The sequence below is a fragment of the Temnothorax nylanderi genome, unplaced genomic scaffold (assembly GCF_030848795.1).
Source record: "Temnothorax nylanderi isolate EJ_2023f unplaced genomic scaffold, tnyl_v1.0 TNYL_tig0031_pilon, whole genome shotgun sequence".
Lineage (NCBI taxonomy): Eukaryota > Metazoa > Arthropoda > Insecta > Hymenoptera > Formicidae > Temnothorax > Temnothorax nylanderi.
The window spans coordinates 477,038-495,719 of NW_027249093.1; the positions used below are offsets into that span (position 1 = coordinate 477,038).

Here is an 18,682-nt window from a genome sequence, read left to right on the forward strand (position 1 = left end):
TCTTTCGCGCGGGATGTAGGCGGCGACGCTGCCCCAATTCGCGTCCTGACGGACACTTTTCGCTAACGACGCTGCCGCACATTCGGCGATTAATGTCTAATTAAATTTAGGGTCTTCATCGTGCATGTCCAGCATGTCGAATGGCTCGCGAACCGCGCGAACGTCCGCCCGTCGCGAAACGCGAAACGGCGCACGGCGCACGGCCGGCACGGCGCCCGGCGCCGAGCAACCGACCGACCGCGAGGCGAGCCGAGCGCGGCCGAGCGCGGCCGAACACCCACGAGCGGCCTCGCCGGCGTCGCCGGATATTTAAGGGGCCGCCGGCGAGCCGCCGCCGCTCACTTACTCCTTGGACGGGAACGAGACACGGTTTGCGAGACACGCGCGAGTATCGAATATCCCAGTATACACCGGTTTCCTAGATTCGCGATCGAAATTCGTGCTTCGACGGGCGCGCGAAGGGTCCTCGTCAAGTGATACATATATATATATATATATACAGTGGACAAAAGAGAGTGCTGCCCGGGGCGAGAAACATGGCCGACAGTGGTATCAAGCGCAACATTCCCATCAAACTCGGTGACTTCAGCGTGATCGACACCGAGTTCTCCAACATACGCGAGCGTTTCGACGCCGAGATGAGGAAGATGGAGGACGAGATGTCGCGGTTCCGCAGCGAGCTGATGAACCGCGAGAGCAACAACTTCTTCAAGAGCACCACCAGGTACGTCAACCCCCGTGTTTTCTCTCTTTCTCTCTCTCTCTTTCTCTTTCTCGCGAGACGCCCTAACCGTTCAGGACCACACCGGTTACATGGTTTCTCTCGCGCGCGTCTGCCTACGCGTAAATTTGTAAATTCGTAGTTTTACATCGACAGTTCGCAAAGCTTTCGTTTCCCATTGGCCGACAGTTCGAACGCTCGCTTACGTCGGTGATTGATATACGGGGTGTTTACTAGCGCGACGCCGGCACCGGTGTATTGTATTGTGTCGTCCTTCGAGTTCGAGGAATTATACGTGAGCGGAAATTACTGTGCACGACGTGCATCGGCGCGCGGAGAAAGATCGATAAGGATTAGCGTGGGTCGCGGGTAATACGGTTGACATTGGAGGTATCGATCCTTCAAAACGTACGAATGAATCTAATTTATTTGATCTGTCGTATAGCTGCGACGCGCGAGAGAGAGAGAGTGACCCTCGTATCCTCGTACCCTTGAATTCTTTCTCTTATTTTCGCTCGATCGTATCGATATGCTCGCAAGATTTTACGTTCGCTTTATTTTCGATGCTCATTCACGAGGAATTTAATTTTTGTTTGTTTGGTGCGGCACGTCCGGCATTGAAATTACTCGCGATCGAAGATCACCGACGATTATTATTAACGGCCGGAGGTTCACGTATCGATTCGCGATGTGTCTGGAAAAAAATGTTTATTTTCGCGATAGAGATACCGTCGGTCGTCGGTATTTTGTTGCTACGAGTTCCGTTTCGCAACTCGACAGTCGAGCGATTAAAGAGAGATTAGGAATCTACCGATCGATCGTACGCGTTATCGTGCAAATGCAATTCAACATTTCAAGACGATGACTCAAGATTAATTGTGAAATAAGGAGCGTCGAGGATACATAAATAAATTGCAGTATCGAAGATACATATAATAAATTATCTTCGATCGCGAGTGATCGCGGAGAATATACCGGCAAAATTGGTGAAAGGATAATCCGCGTGGTATGGAAAAACAGATGATGTCACTTGTAGCTCGTCGCGTTAAGAGACTCCGACATAAAATTAATTAATTTACGTCGTCGCTGCCTTGTCAAAATTCGGAATGTTCCGATCTTGGACTAATACTACGTTTACGCGAGCGTTACTTCTGTAGTAACTTACGATAATTCACTCGTTTACGCGGAGTAAATTATCGTAAGTTACTACAGAAGTAAACGCTCGCGTAAACGTAGTATAATTTCAGTAACGTTAAATGTCATCGTGCGTCACATCGAAAAACCTACGGAATAATAAATTTACTTAAGCTTTCGTAAAAATATACAGCTTTTCTTTGTCACGAAACGCCGTGTCAGAAAATCTAATAATAAATTTATTGGGACATAAACTTCCGTAAAAATATACGGTTTTTCTTTATTACGAAACATTGGTGACCGTCGCAAGAACGAGTTGCAGAGGCGATTTCGCGCCGTGGATTTTTTCCGTGGGGAGCACGCGATTCGGTCGCCGCAACGATTCGCAGATTGGCTCTGCATTTTTGCATCGATACAGCCGTTTCGCGCATTTCAGTTTCTATTTATAGAGATTCCGTCACTGCACTCGCGGGGCACCAGGAGTGTCCCCTTTGGCGGCTCGGCCGCTCGGCCGAGCGAAGAGAGCGAGGCGGACGATCTCCGGCGAGTGCGTGCGTTGGAAATTTGCATATATGCTCGTATAGCTATCGCACGTGAAACTTTCGTCGTCGAAAGCGCTTAATTATCGCGACAATGACGTTCGATCGTGCGTTAATCAGGCTGCACCGTCATTCGCGAGATACTCTCCAGCTCATTTCATACTTGGTTGCAAACGCCGCGTTGCTACCTGGATTAAATAAGGCCAAGTTATGCCTAAAATTGAGCGTTTCTTACGAGGCAAAATAATTTCTAATAAAAATTTGTCGCATTCATACACGATCGTTTTACGTCACGTTCGTTCACAGACCGGCAGTCCAGCGGGATCGAGACCCTCGAGTTTTACGCGGCAAACAACGATTGTGTTTCGTCACATGACGGGGACATTCCTGTCTAAAACCGGCATACGTATTTAAAATGTGGGAAACGCGACTGGTGTACTGGTACGTGTCGCTCGCGGGATTACAAGCGATGTCTATTACGCAATTATACCGCACGCGTCTCGTTGAACGCACAACGGACGCGTTCACTGGATTTTCGACGGCACACCGATACACACGCGCGGGCGCATCCTCTGAATACGGCATTGTCGTCGTTTCGAAACGGTCAGTTTGAAAAAGCGAGATAGAAACACGGAAGAAGAATGAACAATGTTTAATTCCGGGATTCTCCGCCCAATCAAAAGAAATTCGGTCAACGTACTCGTTTTTCCCGAGTTCGTACTCGTTTCTCAGAGAAACATTGGTTTATGTTGGAAATTACATTTGTTGAAATTATTTATTCTTGACATTATTATTCTCGTGATGGATGGATGTGCTGGATTATGCATAATGCAATCGCTGCGTCGCGCACGTGGCGACGCGAATTAATGATTTTCTACGTAGTACCCGAGATAAGGTTGATATATTTGATATATATATATTTTTTACATAGATGCACACTTTTACGGTGCATCACGTTATTACGTCAACGCGGCCTTGACATTGTATCGCGTTGCACGATCGCGAACGGCCCCCACTGGAATCAAGCACCAAATCGCGGCGCAGAAAAGGTGAGGAGCTTGCAGGGATCCTAGACGAGCGGATTTTACGCAGTAATTTTTACATCGTCGAGGCAGCCGTCGAGGCATCGTCGCAGTTCGCGCTTTAAAGCGAGAAGCGCTCGGTCGTGGCACGGTGTCGGCTCGCGCTCGCCGTCAAGGCAAAGATCCCGCGATGATCCCGGACGAGGATTTTTACCCACCCACGCACAAAACGGTCATCAAGTTGCGGTATGTTGCCTCGTGCGAATTCTCGTCCGAACGCATTTATGTTAACATCAGTTTTTTTATCAATTCGCTTCGACAGGTTCATTACTCAGCGACTTGCTCGTGCAAAGAATCATTTTGCCTCGCAATTCATTGAATTATTTTGATGTATGTACAATTTTTTTATTTATATTATCGATTAAATAGAGATGTATTTGTTTCTTAATTTATATTACCGAAATTCGTCGATTTTAATTATCTACAGTCACCCACTACAGTCAACCTTATTTTTCGTTACACGACTTGAGATTTTGATCCTACGAATCATAGCTAGATATTTTTCGAGAAACGCCGCGTCATTGACATAAAAGAGATTCTGACGCGTGTCTAATAAATATGCGCCGCGGTAAGGTGCTCGGCGTCGATCTCGCATTCTCGATGGATCGCTCGTGGGAGGTGAATATGGTCCATTACGAAGTCCGAATAATCACGTGCTCCTGACGTAATTCTTGTGTTCAGGGACGGTTACCGCAAATAGACAAGCGCGGATGGCACATCGCGTAGAGTGGCGAGTCTTCGACGCGGACGTGTTATTGACGTATAGCCTGTCTACTTAATAGACAGCGAGAGATAAAAGATGATGTTATCGACTCTTCATGCACCTGCTCGGGGATTCTGACTTTTTATCTTTCATTGCTACTTGAATTTCAACTTCATTAATAATTCGATCGTGCATTCCGAAGCGTCATTTAAAAAAACGTGACAAATCTATTTTATAATCTCGCGTCGGCAATCTTTCGTTGTTAAATAACGGGAGCGTTGAAACAGCTGGTTTTACATCGAATCGATCAAGCAGTCACCGAATTATCTTGAAAGAGTAAATATCTTCCGACATGTATCTATAAATTTCCTATTTTATAATCGGAAACTTGTGATATATTTCTCGACAGGAAATCAATAATTGAACTCCCAACATTGTGCTTCTTCACCTTTTTGCTTCGGAGAATACGGAGATACGCGAGATAAAAATTTTGTGAATCCGATATCGTGCGGCAGGTAGCTTCCGGATAGACGAGCCAGACCTTCAGACAGTGCAAGATTCGAGCAGCAACAGGAAATTATCTCTTATAGACGGGGCAATAGCTCGCTAATTGACTTTGGTGAACTATGCTAAACTTCATGCTTGAACTTTCGCGAATAACTGACGTACTGTCGGCAGGCATCGCGATCGAAGACTCGAGCAACGCGATGCATGCGTGCCAAAGGGAGATTTACTTTCCGTTCGTTCTCGCACACTTTCCCACACACGCGCTGTTTTGTCTCGTAGTACATACAACTACGACGGTCTTTCCGTTACACAATGTGCCGGTGATGTACGACTGACTGTGAGTTAAGCGATTCATTGACTTCTAGCCGACCATTGGCATCGCGTAATGGCTAAATATGATTCTGCCGAAACGTGCTCGTAGCCTTGATTATCTCATTCGATAGAGATCAGTTAGTTAGATATGATTTGCGACGCGGATAATAAATGCTCTCTGTCATTCGTTGAACAAGTTGAAAGATGATAAATAACAATAATTGTTTCTATTATTCTATCATTAGAAATTTATATATCATTTTCTGACATTTACACATTTTGAATACTTTGTATATTAATACAATAAAATAAATATTAAAGTAATATATATGTTAATATTTTAGTTGAATTCGGTCTCCTATCGGGAAACAAAAAAGTCCCTTAATATTTCTTTATCTAATATTTATATTCCATTTGTGTTATGACCTGTCACGTCACATGAGAACGAAGAATACTCGGATATGATTTTACAATTTCTGCAGTAAAAACGTGCTCGAATTGGTACTTTAATATGAAATTGTATGTACTGATACTTCGAGACTGATAAATAAAGTTATACCAATCATCTTCAACGATTTCAAGTAATAAACGTAGCTAGAAACACAGATTAGATAAATACCGCCGACTTACTCTTATCAACAACGAGTCCGCTCCTGCTTTATGTTAAAATTTATTATAACTTCTTTCGAGAAAACATATGCCCCCTTTTCTATAATAAAGAAATATAATGATGCCAAAATCATCTTTATTTCTTAAATATTAATTTTATATTAATGATATATCTATTCGATTAAATAATGTAAGACGGTCACTACGGCGCGCAAAATAATGGATTACCGCGGCGATGGACTGTAATTAGAGTTTACTATTTCGTGATCGCGTCTCGTTTGGCCTTTTCACTCCGACGAGTCTGGTTTTGTAAGAGCCGCCGCGCTACGGTTGACCTCTCTCGATTTCACGAGACGAGATCCGACCTTTCTCTTGTCTGGCGTAATTGTTCTCTGCCGCATTTCTTTCCCACTCTTTCCCACGCAACTTTCCTGCGGTTTTACTTCGCGCTTTACTTGCGGCCCCTTCGCGCTTCCCGTTGGCGAACGTCCCGTGACATTTAAATGTTACAAGTCTAGATTCAATCAGAAGTCGATGGTAATGTATATTCCGGATTTCCGTAAAAAAGTATAAACTGCATAATGCATTTTCGATAATAGATTTGTCGAAAAATCGCACGTGAGCTGAGAGGAATTTATTGACGGCAATCTCTTTGTTCGATACCTTTACGCACGAAGAGAATAAAACGTGGAAAACAGTCGTTATTACTGCCAACCACGTTATATCGCGTGACGGGATGTAGTGACATTTCGTTCTTGGAATCGTTTTACTCCTGTCATAGAATTTATTCGACCATCGTGAAACTTTATAAATGTCGTACACGATCTCATTTCTCTCGAACATTAATTTCTGTTGGCGGGATTTCTGTATTATCTTTCGTAAAATATAATTTTTGCTCCTGAGAGAGCAAAATATTTCCTGAAAAACCTAGACTTACAAAAGTTTATAAAATTTACAGTATTTTTAAATACATTATAGTAACAGAGGAATTTTTTGCGGCTTTTTTATAACAATTTGTCACGATAAATCAGCTCTTCAGATTTGTATAAATTATAAACGAACAGTCCATGACTATTTACGATGTTAACATCAGCTATATAGATTCTCCTAACTTACGTAAGGTGCAGGCACTAATTGTAAGATTTATTTCGAAGCGTAAACTTCGAGGAACGATAGATGAGACTGGAAAACAGCGATGCAGTAGAATTGTTTTACTGGTTAAATCGAAGTTAATTCTACGAGGAAGGTAACCCGAATAAACGTGACTTGAGAAATCGCGATCACCCTCGCTGCAAGTACCGGCTGCGACGACGTAATTACGTACTATTTATAGTATCCTCCGTGGTGGGTCGACGACCTCTCCAAAGACAAGGCAAGACACTTCCGGTTATCGTGATATTTAGTTGGAAAGTCACGTTATTTCGCGCGGAGCTACAAATAATCTTCTTATCTCTCGCGCGCAAAAGTACGCTTACGATCGATCGGAATCCTCTCGGGAGACCGTTAATAAGTTTAGTATCGATTATCAGCGGTAATTAGTGTAACGTCGACCTCCGTGAAGAAATGCAGGTACTCGTTCGATAAATTTCGTTTTATCGTAAATGAAGCGTTCTTTTTCTTTTACACGAGTATAGAACGAATAAGTTTTATTACACGTACATATGTATTTGCCGAGTGCGCTTATTAATTTCTTAAGTTGTACAAATAATTTGTATATAGCCTTTACGATTAATTTGCTGCGTGTTTGACGTGTGTCGATTGTCTTACCGCTTTCTGTCCTTTTTTCGAAGCGATTTGCCAGCATTCGTGAATATTTAAAAGATTTGCAGATAGGCAATTATAGTCATATAGTTTTTAGTACGTATATGTGATGAGATTTTTATTCAGTGAGAGTTTAGCGCTGATTTCTATGATTTATATGAATTTCTATGATTTATTTTTCTTTATTTTTATAATTTTATAGCGTACGAGGTCTTATCGATATGAAAATATGACAAAAATAATAAAACTTGTAAGATTATTTTTTTCGCAGTTCAACTTTGAACACTCTTAAGGAGTACTGTGGCATTTTTGATTAGCAAGAATTAAAATACGGTGCAAAAATAGCAGCAGATCAAAAAAATGTCAGAGTTTCAATTAAATCTTGCTGGGAACGTCGCTCGCTCACTGTTTCTTGGTGTAGATAATCGCTCTTAATATCATGCTTAATATTAATCTATTAAAATAACGTACGACTTTATATTTCGAAGCGGTATTTCTTTGCCAAAAATTAACGTTCGGAAAATCGGGACAATGATATCGGCAAATCATAATTTGAACGAGAATGGGTTTTCATCAACGGCGAATAATCGCTGAACAGTTACTCGTCGGTTGAACAATCATTGTTACGACGCTAAAGATAGAACGTAGTCATGAATTTCTATAACAAAGTTAGTCTTAATAGATTCTCAAATAGATTCGACTGGTTTACGTTTGGGAAGGACTGGTGCTTGTTGATGAAGATAACAAATAGCGAACAAGAGTTATTTGTCGTTGGGTTGAAACCAGGAAGTTCGGAAGGGATCTAAGATCTTACAATAGAACAACTGACGAATAACTGTTAATCGCCGGTGAAATCCAATTTGGGGAAACTGCGGGACGGAGAGAGATTAATCGACCGCCAAGAAACACAGAAGCGAAGACAACGTAATCGCGTGGATTAACGTTAAACTCACGGACGACTCAGTAACCATGAGAGTTAACCGATATAATAATAACAAATCCCTCTTCCCCTGCGCTCGACTGCCGTCTCGCCTGCCGAATCGCTCTCCGCATTGGCACGTGACTAACTATGAAGTCGGCATCACACGAGCAGCAGCGAGCACCGCACGTCGACGACCTCGAAGACCGAAGGTTGGGACAAGGTCGACCCTGCAGCACCGCCGAAGCGGTCCGCGTTCGACAGCTTCAAAAGGTGACAACTCTATAGAGAAACGAAAAGAAAACGAAAAACGCACAGAAAAGCCCGAGAAAACGGAGTCGATCGATGTAGGGACGATCAGACCATGGGATCGGAAGATGTTGCGAGGGCGCGCATCCCCGATTAAATTTATAAAGCTTGCCGGAGGACCAAGTAGATCGACGCTTCGTTTTGAATTAGCAGTAGTAAATTAGATCGCACCTTTACGTTACCTCCCAGCCGAAATATTTATCCCGCACTGTATCGTTTATTTCTCGTTTGTCTTTAATCCTTTGTAGGACGAACTTGAAGAATAAGATTGGTTAACGATTTGAACTCAAGATACGTTCAAATAATTCGGACCTGGTTAGGAACAAGAAAGTATTACATTCGATCGTTGTATGATTTGATTACAAAGAAAATTCGAAAAATTAAGGATTTATTTGCGTAATTGGTTATTTTCTTGAACGTTAATAAATTGTTAAATATATTCATTATGTTAATACGCTAACGTGTAAATGTGTGGGGAGATAAGAACGAAAATCTAAACGTAAAAAATTAATAGCGTTGCAACACTTTCTACAAAGGGTTAACGCCAGTTGTAATCGCGCCTGAGCGAGCGCAACGAACGAACAAATGTCTGCACGTTTTGTGACCTCACACTCGGGACAGTGAATATCATTGCCCTCTTACGATTCATATACCTTATGTTCCTCACTGTTCTGCATAGATCATAGTGCTGCGTGCAAGAGTTAGAGTAAAATGCCAGTTTGGTTAACGCTAGAAAGAGCAAAGCGTGTGAATTAATCGTCAACTAACATTTCCATAAAATAACTCGATTTTCTTATACTAAATTATGCAATTTTTTACCTTATCTATTTCTGTGAGTGTGTGTATGTGTGACGATAATGAAAATTGTTACGTGAAATATGCTGGCCTTTTTAGCGTTAACGCACGATTTTATATTAATGTCAGTCTCTGCGTGTACTTATTTAATTTGTCCATCCATCGTCACCGTAAGTAAGGCTTCACACTATCGCACCGACAGTAGTGTAGTCAACAGGTCTTAAGTTAACGGTTACGGATCCGACGTCGCTCATCATCACATCAATGTGCCTGACATCTCATTGTTCATTTAGACCTTACATGCGAGTGACATTCGTCGGCGATAATCGAGGCTCTTGTTTTTAAATTACAGCACCACCACGCAACAGAGCACTCAGAACAGTTCTCTGAGTCCTCAGCACGACCATGCCTGGCTGGATGGCCTCAACAGTCCTCTCATCCAGGACGAGGGTGACAGCAAGATGCTGAAGCTGCGCTTCGACGTTTCGCAATACACGCCCGAGGAAATCGTCGTCAAGACTGTGGACAACAAGCTATTGGTGAGTGAAAATATCGTTAAAGTTCAGGCCTAGTCACGAAACTGGAAAACTTAATGGCGATCCAATCGGCGTTTGTTCGCCGAGCGTACATTTGTTGACCGTGAACGTTATAGAAAGATATTCGACGTCGAAGATATTTTACTCTCTCTCTCAAAGTTTTTTTTTTTTAATAATATCCTTGAGATTTAGTAGCCGAAGTCTATGCTAAGACGTATAAATTGATTTATTCGAACAATAGGTATCTATTACTCGGAGCCTAAATCTTTCGATTTATTGACGCGAGATTTCTCCTGGTTTATCTAGCAACCCGAAATTATTATTCGGTTGACTCATCACGCGCGATGTGCGCCGGAACGATCTCTTGCACAACTTGGCAAGGTGCAAATCTGGCTCAAGTTTTTGCGCAATTGGCGAGGATTGGCGCGACACAAAGTTCGTCACGCACAATGTACTGTCATAAAATGAAATTAATTACTTGCAAATTGCGCGCCATCAGTTTTTCATATAGATATATTAATTTACACAGTTCGCTAGTTTATGTTCGCCGAGGAATAATTGACTTGGAAATATTCGAGAATCAACATCTTCTCGTACTAAAGAAGCTAAAGATTCGAGTAAACACAAATTATTATCTCCCGAGTCAATTATTGCTAAATAAAAATGTAAATTTAGTCGTGACAGTATAAAGATATAGTATCTCTCTCTCTCAAGAAACTTGCATTTAGGTATTATATACCCGGTGCAAGGGACGGAATGCGGAATACTTGTCAGTACTTGCGGATCTTGATGAACTATGTAGAGCATTGTAATTGATTGCGTGACGTCACTTCCTGCCATGAGAGCGGCCTCATCGAGTAACGCGATCGAATTCGTACGAAGGGCAGTCTCATTTCGCTTCGCGGTTTTGACTCCGCGATTGGCTCCGTCGCGAAATGTAACTTTATTCCACCCGAACGGTAGGCGGCAATCGATATAAATTCAACAACTTATGCGATGCGCCTCCTCGTTCGCGGTGCCGTCGTGAAAATTTAGAATTCCAGCGACAGGAAGTGAAATATCGGGAGCGAGAGAGAATTCCTCGGGATTTCTATACGCGCGCGTCTTCGAGATCCTTCTCTAACGTTCTCGCGTCGACCTGGACGGAAATAACCGTCGCCGAAAATAAATTCACGCCAGTCGTCATACCGGCGGACCGGAATAATGTTCGGCCATTGTGAACAAACAAGCCGAACGCCGAGATGCGGGACGATGCGATTACGCTTTATGAATTACACAAGAGACGCGTGGTCGCGTAAACATATTTCGGCAGAAGCGGCATGCAACTTAACACTATTTTTCACCGAGACGTTAAATTTAATGTTGGAAAGTAAATTCGCGCGTGACAAGAGCGCAATCACTTCCGTTCTCCCGAGAAAATTTAAAAATGTCATTTCCCGTTGATGTACGATATCCGGCTTTTCTTTTTGCAATATGAGACTAATCGTAATATAATCATAGAATTATCTGTCTATTTCAATAAGAGAGGTAACAGAGCGGAAATTGGGTACTCTTTCTCTCTCGCTTGAGCACGGGTATTGCAAAAGTTGTTCTACCGTTATGCACGAGATCGGATGATGAGGTCATTGTACCATCGTACCTCCCATTCTTCGCGATGAAAGAAAGATTGTAATGATGTAAGATCCGTCGAGGAACAAGGCACGGTATTATTCTGATGATTTATTCGAATAAGTGATCGGCCGATCGAGCGTACCCCTTCAATTTCATTTCACGATCTCTTAAAAATCGTGATTGACGCTATGAAGCAGGCATATCTCGTACTGGACGTTCCAAAAGTCGCGCTCTTTCATTCGATTAGAGTTTATTTAGACTGGGAGTTGACTTCTCCTTAAAAAGATGATTTTTTTTATCATTGTTCTTCTTATTGTGAGTGTCGACTTCAAAAGTAGTTCGTAGTAGCTCGATGGGGAAGTGAGCGGCTGTCAAAACATATCTCCTGGATTGTCTGTTACTCCTGTCAATTCGAAACGGTATTCTCATTCTTGATTTGTTTCTACTCCCATTCGTCGTCTGGCCATCTTATCTTACTCGAACGAGGTCGTCGGCATATCAACGCTCGAATAAATTCTTTATCCACCTCGATATCTGTTATATTCCTCGAAAGTTCCGTCGCCCACGTGGGCAACCCAATTTTTCGTTCGATCGATCTCTCTTTTTGCTGAGTACAACCCGGCGATTCGAAAAAAACGTCGATAAATTTATCTTCGCGACCAGGGAGGTCCTTCTCTCTGAAATAATTTCGAGGGAATGGGAGCAGTCTTCTCCATAAACGGATTCGCCGGACGGAAACCTGACGGCAACCGAGAACTCGAAACTGCCTGTCGTGTAACGTGGTCAGGGTCTGGCGAATTCAGGTCGGCCACGCATCGCGAGCGGACCTTAAAGGGCTCGACCAAGGACAATGCTCCGAAGGACGAGTAGTCCGGGCCGGGAATGGGACGGGAGTAGAGTAGATCATCTCGCGAATTTACGGCCAGTCGTTGACGTCATCGCAGAAGCAGCGAGAAAGCGTCTGTTTTCGTCTCCTTTTTATCATAACACATAACATACAGATTCGTGCCAGGTATTTTATTGATATTTAATTATATAATATTAGGACATTTAATTGATGGATACGTATTGTAAAAAAGTCGCGAATTTGTATTTAATGTTGATAATTGAAAAACCGCTGGGAATAATGATTAATTAAATTCAAATGGTTGATTACGTTAAATTAAATTCTATTTGACGGACGGACAGAGTTTGTCGAAGTATCTGTGTGGCTGAAAATGAAAATTGTAATCGATACTCTGTACATATCGCATAATTGATAGGTTTTATCTAATCCTGGAATATAATCCTTTTCACTTTCATCGTAAAAGAGCATTTAAATGTCTCGAGTTGATAATATCCGGGAGCTTTAATCAACTTACGAAAGATTCCGGGTCTGTTTTCATTCGCGCAAAAGCAGAGGTGGAAGTAGCAACATCGAAATTCACGGTTATATATTTAGTTTGTGAGTCAGAGCTGCCAGTAGCTTACGTTATTTTCGACAATCGCGGCACCGAACTTCGAACAGCAACTATCACGGATAACTATTGATGTCGCGGATATATTTTAATACAATCCATCTTTCTTCCTTTACAAACCAAAAAGAACAAAATTAATTATACAATTATTCTATAGAAATATTAGAACAGAAATATACTATAGAAATCTCTATATATATAAAAATGATATATAACGATGTACAAAGTGCACCAGAAATTAAATCTTGGAAACCAATCGCAATAAGTTTTATATTTTTTCAGATACTATTGTACATAAATTAATAAAAGAAAGAATAAAGATTCTTTTTATGTGTCCCAAAGATATGGTTAAATAAAATTAAAAAAAAAGTGATTGACCTATTTTTGATATATTCTCTGGGCTCTGACTTTTAGTACAATCTGTATATGATCCTGATATGAAAAATTTAAGCGTTAAAATTTCCAAGTTGTCCGAAAGTCGGTAAAATATTTGAGATTACTATCATCGTGTGTACCGTAACCCAGATCTCGTTGCCGGGCTCATCGAGCAGATCGGGGGTGCAGAAGTTTGGCAAATCGGTCACTCCAATGACTGGTGGTTACAGCTGGTAGGATTGCGTAATGCTCGTTTCTCGTAAGACGATATCCGTCACGAAAACTTAGATCCTGCGAAGAGTTGGGTTACCGTAGTTCGTTCTCGGCGTCTTTCCCCTTTTCGTCTTTCCGTTTCATTTTCTCCTTCGCTCTCTTTCTTTTTCTCTCGGGTCTCGCGAGGTCTAGGGTTACTCGCGCGCGCTTTTCCCGCGGTAGTTTTGTTCTTTTACGGTCGGCACGATCGATATCCCAAGGAGCGTAACAACAGGAGAATTGCGTTAGCGGATGACCACCGTCACAAAATCTATTTCGCGGCTTGCCTGCTGGGAGAAGAAATCCCGGTACTCGACACCGATATATCTTTATATTGTCTTATTTGTCGGAGATATTTCGAGAGGCAATCAATTGATTAAAAGACGCTCGGTAAATCAAAATATAGAAATATCAAGTATCAAATTGAAATATTTTCTTGTGGGAATAAAGAAAATTAACAATGAGAATTATTAAACAACGAGAGTTGGCGAGTCGCAGTCTCTCCCTCTATTCGCTACAGAAAATTTTGCGAGAAGCATAAGTGCTATCGAAAAGGTCAGTGAAATAATTACATCAGCTGCCTGCGTTATCTCGGCTACTTTTACATCCGTTTATTATGCGGACTGGCCGCGAAGCGGTGCCAAGGAATCCATACCTGAAAATATGCAAGGCAGCGCGACACCCGCCTTGAAATCAAATACGAAACCCGCTAGAGTCTTAGGACAGTAAACAGAGAGAAGGAGAGGAAGGACATGTGATGAACAGACAGGGTTGCATCGAGTCAATTTTTTACCTGGCGCAAGGTTAAGGTAACGCTTATTTCGTTCGTTGGCATATCGTCGCGGACGACGACAGATAGATCAAAGCGGTCGATTCGGTCGGTCTTTTCAACAACGCGAACGCGATGGAAGACGTTCGAGAAGCGAATCGAAGCGAACGAGTCTAACTCATTAGCGACTCTTACGTAATGCAATTAGCACGGCAGACCTCGCCTACCGTTTGCGACTTCTACCTTTGATGTTATTGCCGCTCTAATGGGTGCGGCCAATATATCTCGCACCTGCATTTTTCTCGCACGCGACAAAGCCATCGAAGACACGCTCCAAGAAATATCATCGCGATTAAAGACAAAAGGCCCACAAATCAAACGTTGCGATTTGGTATTGATAGCAACCAGACGAGATGTGATCGCCGAGCTTATACTTGTGACGTTTGTCCGAGTATTCCAAATATTTCTTTGATACAAGATACATTTCTGATTGAAACAAAGGCATCGATTAGCTTTAACAGGAATTTAATTCATTTAATTTAATTACATTTGAAATCAATTGAACTTGAGATACAAGTATTATTAGAAATTAGAGATTTTCTGCAGTGTCAAAAATACGGCTTTTACAAAAATTTAATTAATTTAATTAAGCTGTACCTTGAAATACTTAACATTAAAGATTAAGGTTTTCTGAAGTGTCTAAAATACGGATCGACAAAAGTTTAATTAATTTAATTAAGTTTTATCTTGAGGTATTTTATACTAAAGATTAAGGAGACTTTATGAAGTGTCGAAAAGAATGGCTCGACGAATCTAGGATACTTCGTGTCTACACGCTACAAAAGCATAGTGCTAGGTACTCTTGTTGTTTGATCATGTGAGTCAACACTGTATACTCGCCACCGATATTCTCTTCAAGGCGAGTCGCTCTCGCTTCGCTGTCATACAAACTCCGCGATTTCTAAATACGTCGCTGATCAAACTCGCCATTAACATGATGTAACAACGTCGTCTAACATAGTCATTTACGCAAAACCTAACGGCGACGCTATCTGGGAATTGTGCAATATTTGCACATCTTCGAGCAGCAGCAGCTATCGAAGTCCTGCACAACTTCAATCCAGAACTTTAATCAGAAATCTAGTCTTAAATGCATCAAAATATTATGAAGATATTCTAAAGTGAGCAACTGCATCCAATGGTGATAATTTGAAAAGATAACACTCTGAAAGGACGAAGGCGCATAACGAGTGGTGCGATACGCGCTGGAGCCTGATGACGTCGACTTATACCTCATGCATATTTCATCGGGGCGCTTTTTTTTCGTTGGTAGAATCTAGGTGAACTGCTTTGCGACAAAAGAAACATCGCAACGAACGTTAACGTCTCACACGAGCGAGTTACGTTTGAAGAATTCGAGACGCGGGGCATACAAAGGAATATACGCGCGCATACAAGCAGCGATTCCTCTTCGTGATAAAATGCAAATTTTCATTGATCGCTGAGTCAACGAAGAGCGCTCGATAGACCCTCGTTACTAAGGAACATGGAACTCGAGACGGATATTGTAGAGAAGTGGATATGGAGCGCCTTTTTTTCAATATTTTCCGGCAAAAATTTGTGGAATAGAGAGAATGGCAGGTACTCGCACCGGAGAAACGGGGTCGAGCGAGAAGAAAGATGACTCGTAAGGATGAGCTTGAAGATATCGATTCGCGTCGACGTGATGTAGATGGTGGAGGCGATGGCGGTATGGCTCTCGCCATCTTCCTCGTCTCGTCCTTAGTGTTCCCCCCTGCTGCGTTTCGGCCCCTTTATAACTTCCATGACTCTCTCGTAAGACGCGGGCGTCCCGAGATTGTGTCGTGGCTCTTATAACCCACTTTCGCCGCTGAGAACGTTCTTTCACGGGCGACAGGCCCGGTCTTATTTTCCGCCCCGTTCTCAATGAGTTTCCGTAATCATATAGTTGTTTGTACTATTCGTACAATACTATTTGTACATAATCTTTTTTTAACCTCGAAATAAAAGAAATATATCCATTTGAAGAATATATCATTATATAAAATCCATATTTATTTTTATAATTAATATATTGTTATATAATTAAAATTAAAATTTATAATTTCGGTATTTTTGTAAAGAATTATGTCAGAATTCGAGCGACAGAAGTGTTTGATAAATTTCGAAAAATTCGAGAAAATTTTTTTTATGAAATACGAGTTTGTCGCTGGATATGCCGTGGTGTTTCACGTGAAGTCGGATATCCCGGTTACATCTGTAATCCAACGCGTATGTATTAGTCGCGGGTGGAAAAACGAGATCGATGTCTGACACGTTATACTATAACTTACGCGTCCACTAAGGAGACGAAACCTACGCATGGTCGAACGGAGCGGGCATGACTCACTGGGTCGAACGCATGAGTAATACGGTCACTATTACGGGGCACTCTCGTTGCCCTATTTCTAGATCGCTCAGGGAAATTGCTCGTTAGAGAGTCACGAAGGACACTTATCAAGTGTGTATCTTCGTTCGTTGTCGTTCGTAAAAATTCGACCACGATAAAGCGATAATTCTTTTTGCCGCTTGCGATAAAGGGAGAGAGAAACCCTATAATGGCCGAAGAGCAAACATTTCTCGGGATCGTTATTCCGACGTATTCGTAATGATAAATCAATCGCGACATGCTTTAGGCGCACGCGAGGCGAATGTTAACGAGAACTTGTAAATTCACGTCAGTGTAAGCACGTGTAACGCATACATTCCAAGGGAATCGCAGACGAAATATTAATACCCATTAACAGTATTTATATATTAGTAATTAATTGATGCTAATAATAAACTCACCGTACTATGGAATTACGGCGTAACTTGGCTGCTGGCCACAATATATTTTAGTTTCAAGGCGGCAGAGACTGCCACATTAAAAGGGCATTGATTACAACATGGTCTGGAATTAACTTCTATGAAAAAAAAAAATTCTTTGTCTGATATATATTCTATTATTATGATATTATATGTACACATAGAAGACAAAAAGAAATTGTTAAACCCAGCAGTTTAATCCAATCTATGATTCTTCAAATTGATAGCATAATTAGACCTAATAATTACATAAGGCCTTTGCGCATTTGATTGCATTTATTTGCCAATGGATCGGATTAATGTGAACAGCGATAATTGTAAAGTTCATTGTGTAACAATTATCTTATTAACGCAATGCAATTTTCGTTTGTTCAGGTTCACGCTAAGCACGAGGAGAAAACGGAGAGCAAATCAGTATACAGGGAGTACAATCGGGAATTCCTGTTGCCGAAGGGAACCAATCCCGAGAGCATCAAGTCTTCCCTGAGCAAGGACGGCGTCCTTACCGTGGAGGCGCCCTTGCCAGCGATTGGCTCGGGCGAGAAGTTGATCCCGATCGCACACCAGTAAACCCAGTGACGAAGTTGCGGAGGGTCGATTTCTAATTTTCTGCCTCGAATTCCTCCTGTTCCAACCATCCTACGACTTACCCAAATTGGATCTTTCCTTCGTAAGTCCTTACATCCTTCTACTATTACCTTATAGTAACTCAAAGAAGTTGATCCATTCGCGCGAGAAAGTTTGACCAATTTAAACTGAATAGCAGAAAAAGCGACCCCACGCCAAGTGCGCCTGGTGCGTTTCGACTTTCATGAAAGATTAAAAAAAAAAAAAGAAATCAAACGTAGAGCAATGCTGAAGGGCTATAAATGTGAAAAGTCAGATAAAGTTTGATAAAATATTTTTCCTTTTTCATACGAGCAGCTTTATTCCTTTGATACACAGGATATTTCCAATCCCCCCTCGTAGAAATAGCGTATTTTTTTTTTTTTTTCAGAAATATGCATTGCCTTTTGAAACGGTGTATTTTAATTAGACATTTTTTTTCTTGAAAAGCTGTAAGCTGTATTGCTTACTTGTGCACTTGCGTACCAACGAGTCGAAACTCATAAATCAACGATCGTTTGTAACGGTTAACTTATGTATGTGTTAGTTTAGGTGTACGTTAAAAGACTATAACACAATGCTTAGAATATATGATCATTATATTGATATTATTTATGAATATTTTAATATTTTCGAAACATGTGCAACAACACACACTCAACAAGTACACATATACATACACAACACACACATACACAAAACATAATATTTAAAGGTAATGCAAATTTAAATAAAAATCTATAATAAATATAATACAACGAATTTATATCTCCCTGACGATGAAAAATAAGAATTTAATATACAAAAAATATTATGC

The 18,682-nt window shown here is 41.5% G+C and overlaps 1 protein-coding gene across 2 annotated transcripts; it reads left to right on the plus strand.

Annotated features, from left to right (window-relative positions):
* The first annotated feature begins 326 nt into the window (after positions 1 to 326).
* Positions 327 to 18,627, plus strand: LOC139770607 (heat shock protein beta-1). Of its 2 annotated transcripts, XM_071702654.1 has the most exons (4): positions 327 to 724; positions 8,444 to 8,560; positions 9,744 to 9,930; positions 17,635 to 18,627. In XM_071702654.1, the coding sequence occupies exons 1-4, from the start codon at positions 537 to 539 to the stop codon at positions 17,827 to 17,829; spliced, it is 687 nt and encodes a 228-aa protein (XP_071558755.1). In that variant the 5' UTR covers positions 327 to 536; the 3' UTR covers positions 17,830 to 18,627. The 2 variants fall into 2 exon arrangements, with proteins under 2 accessions (XP_071558755.1, XP_071558756.1); XM_071702655.1 differs by lacking the exon at positions 8,444 to 8,560 and having other exon boundaries at positions 332 to 724.
* The last annotated feature ends 55 nt before the right edge of the window (positions 18,628 to 18,682 follow it).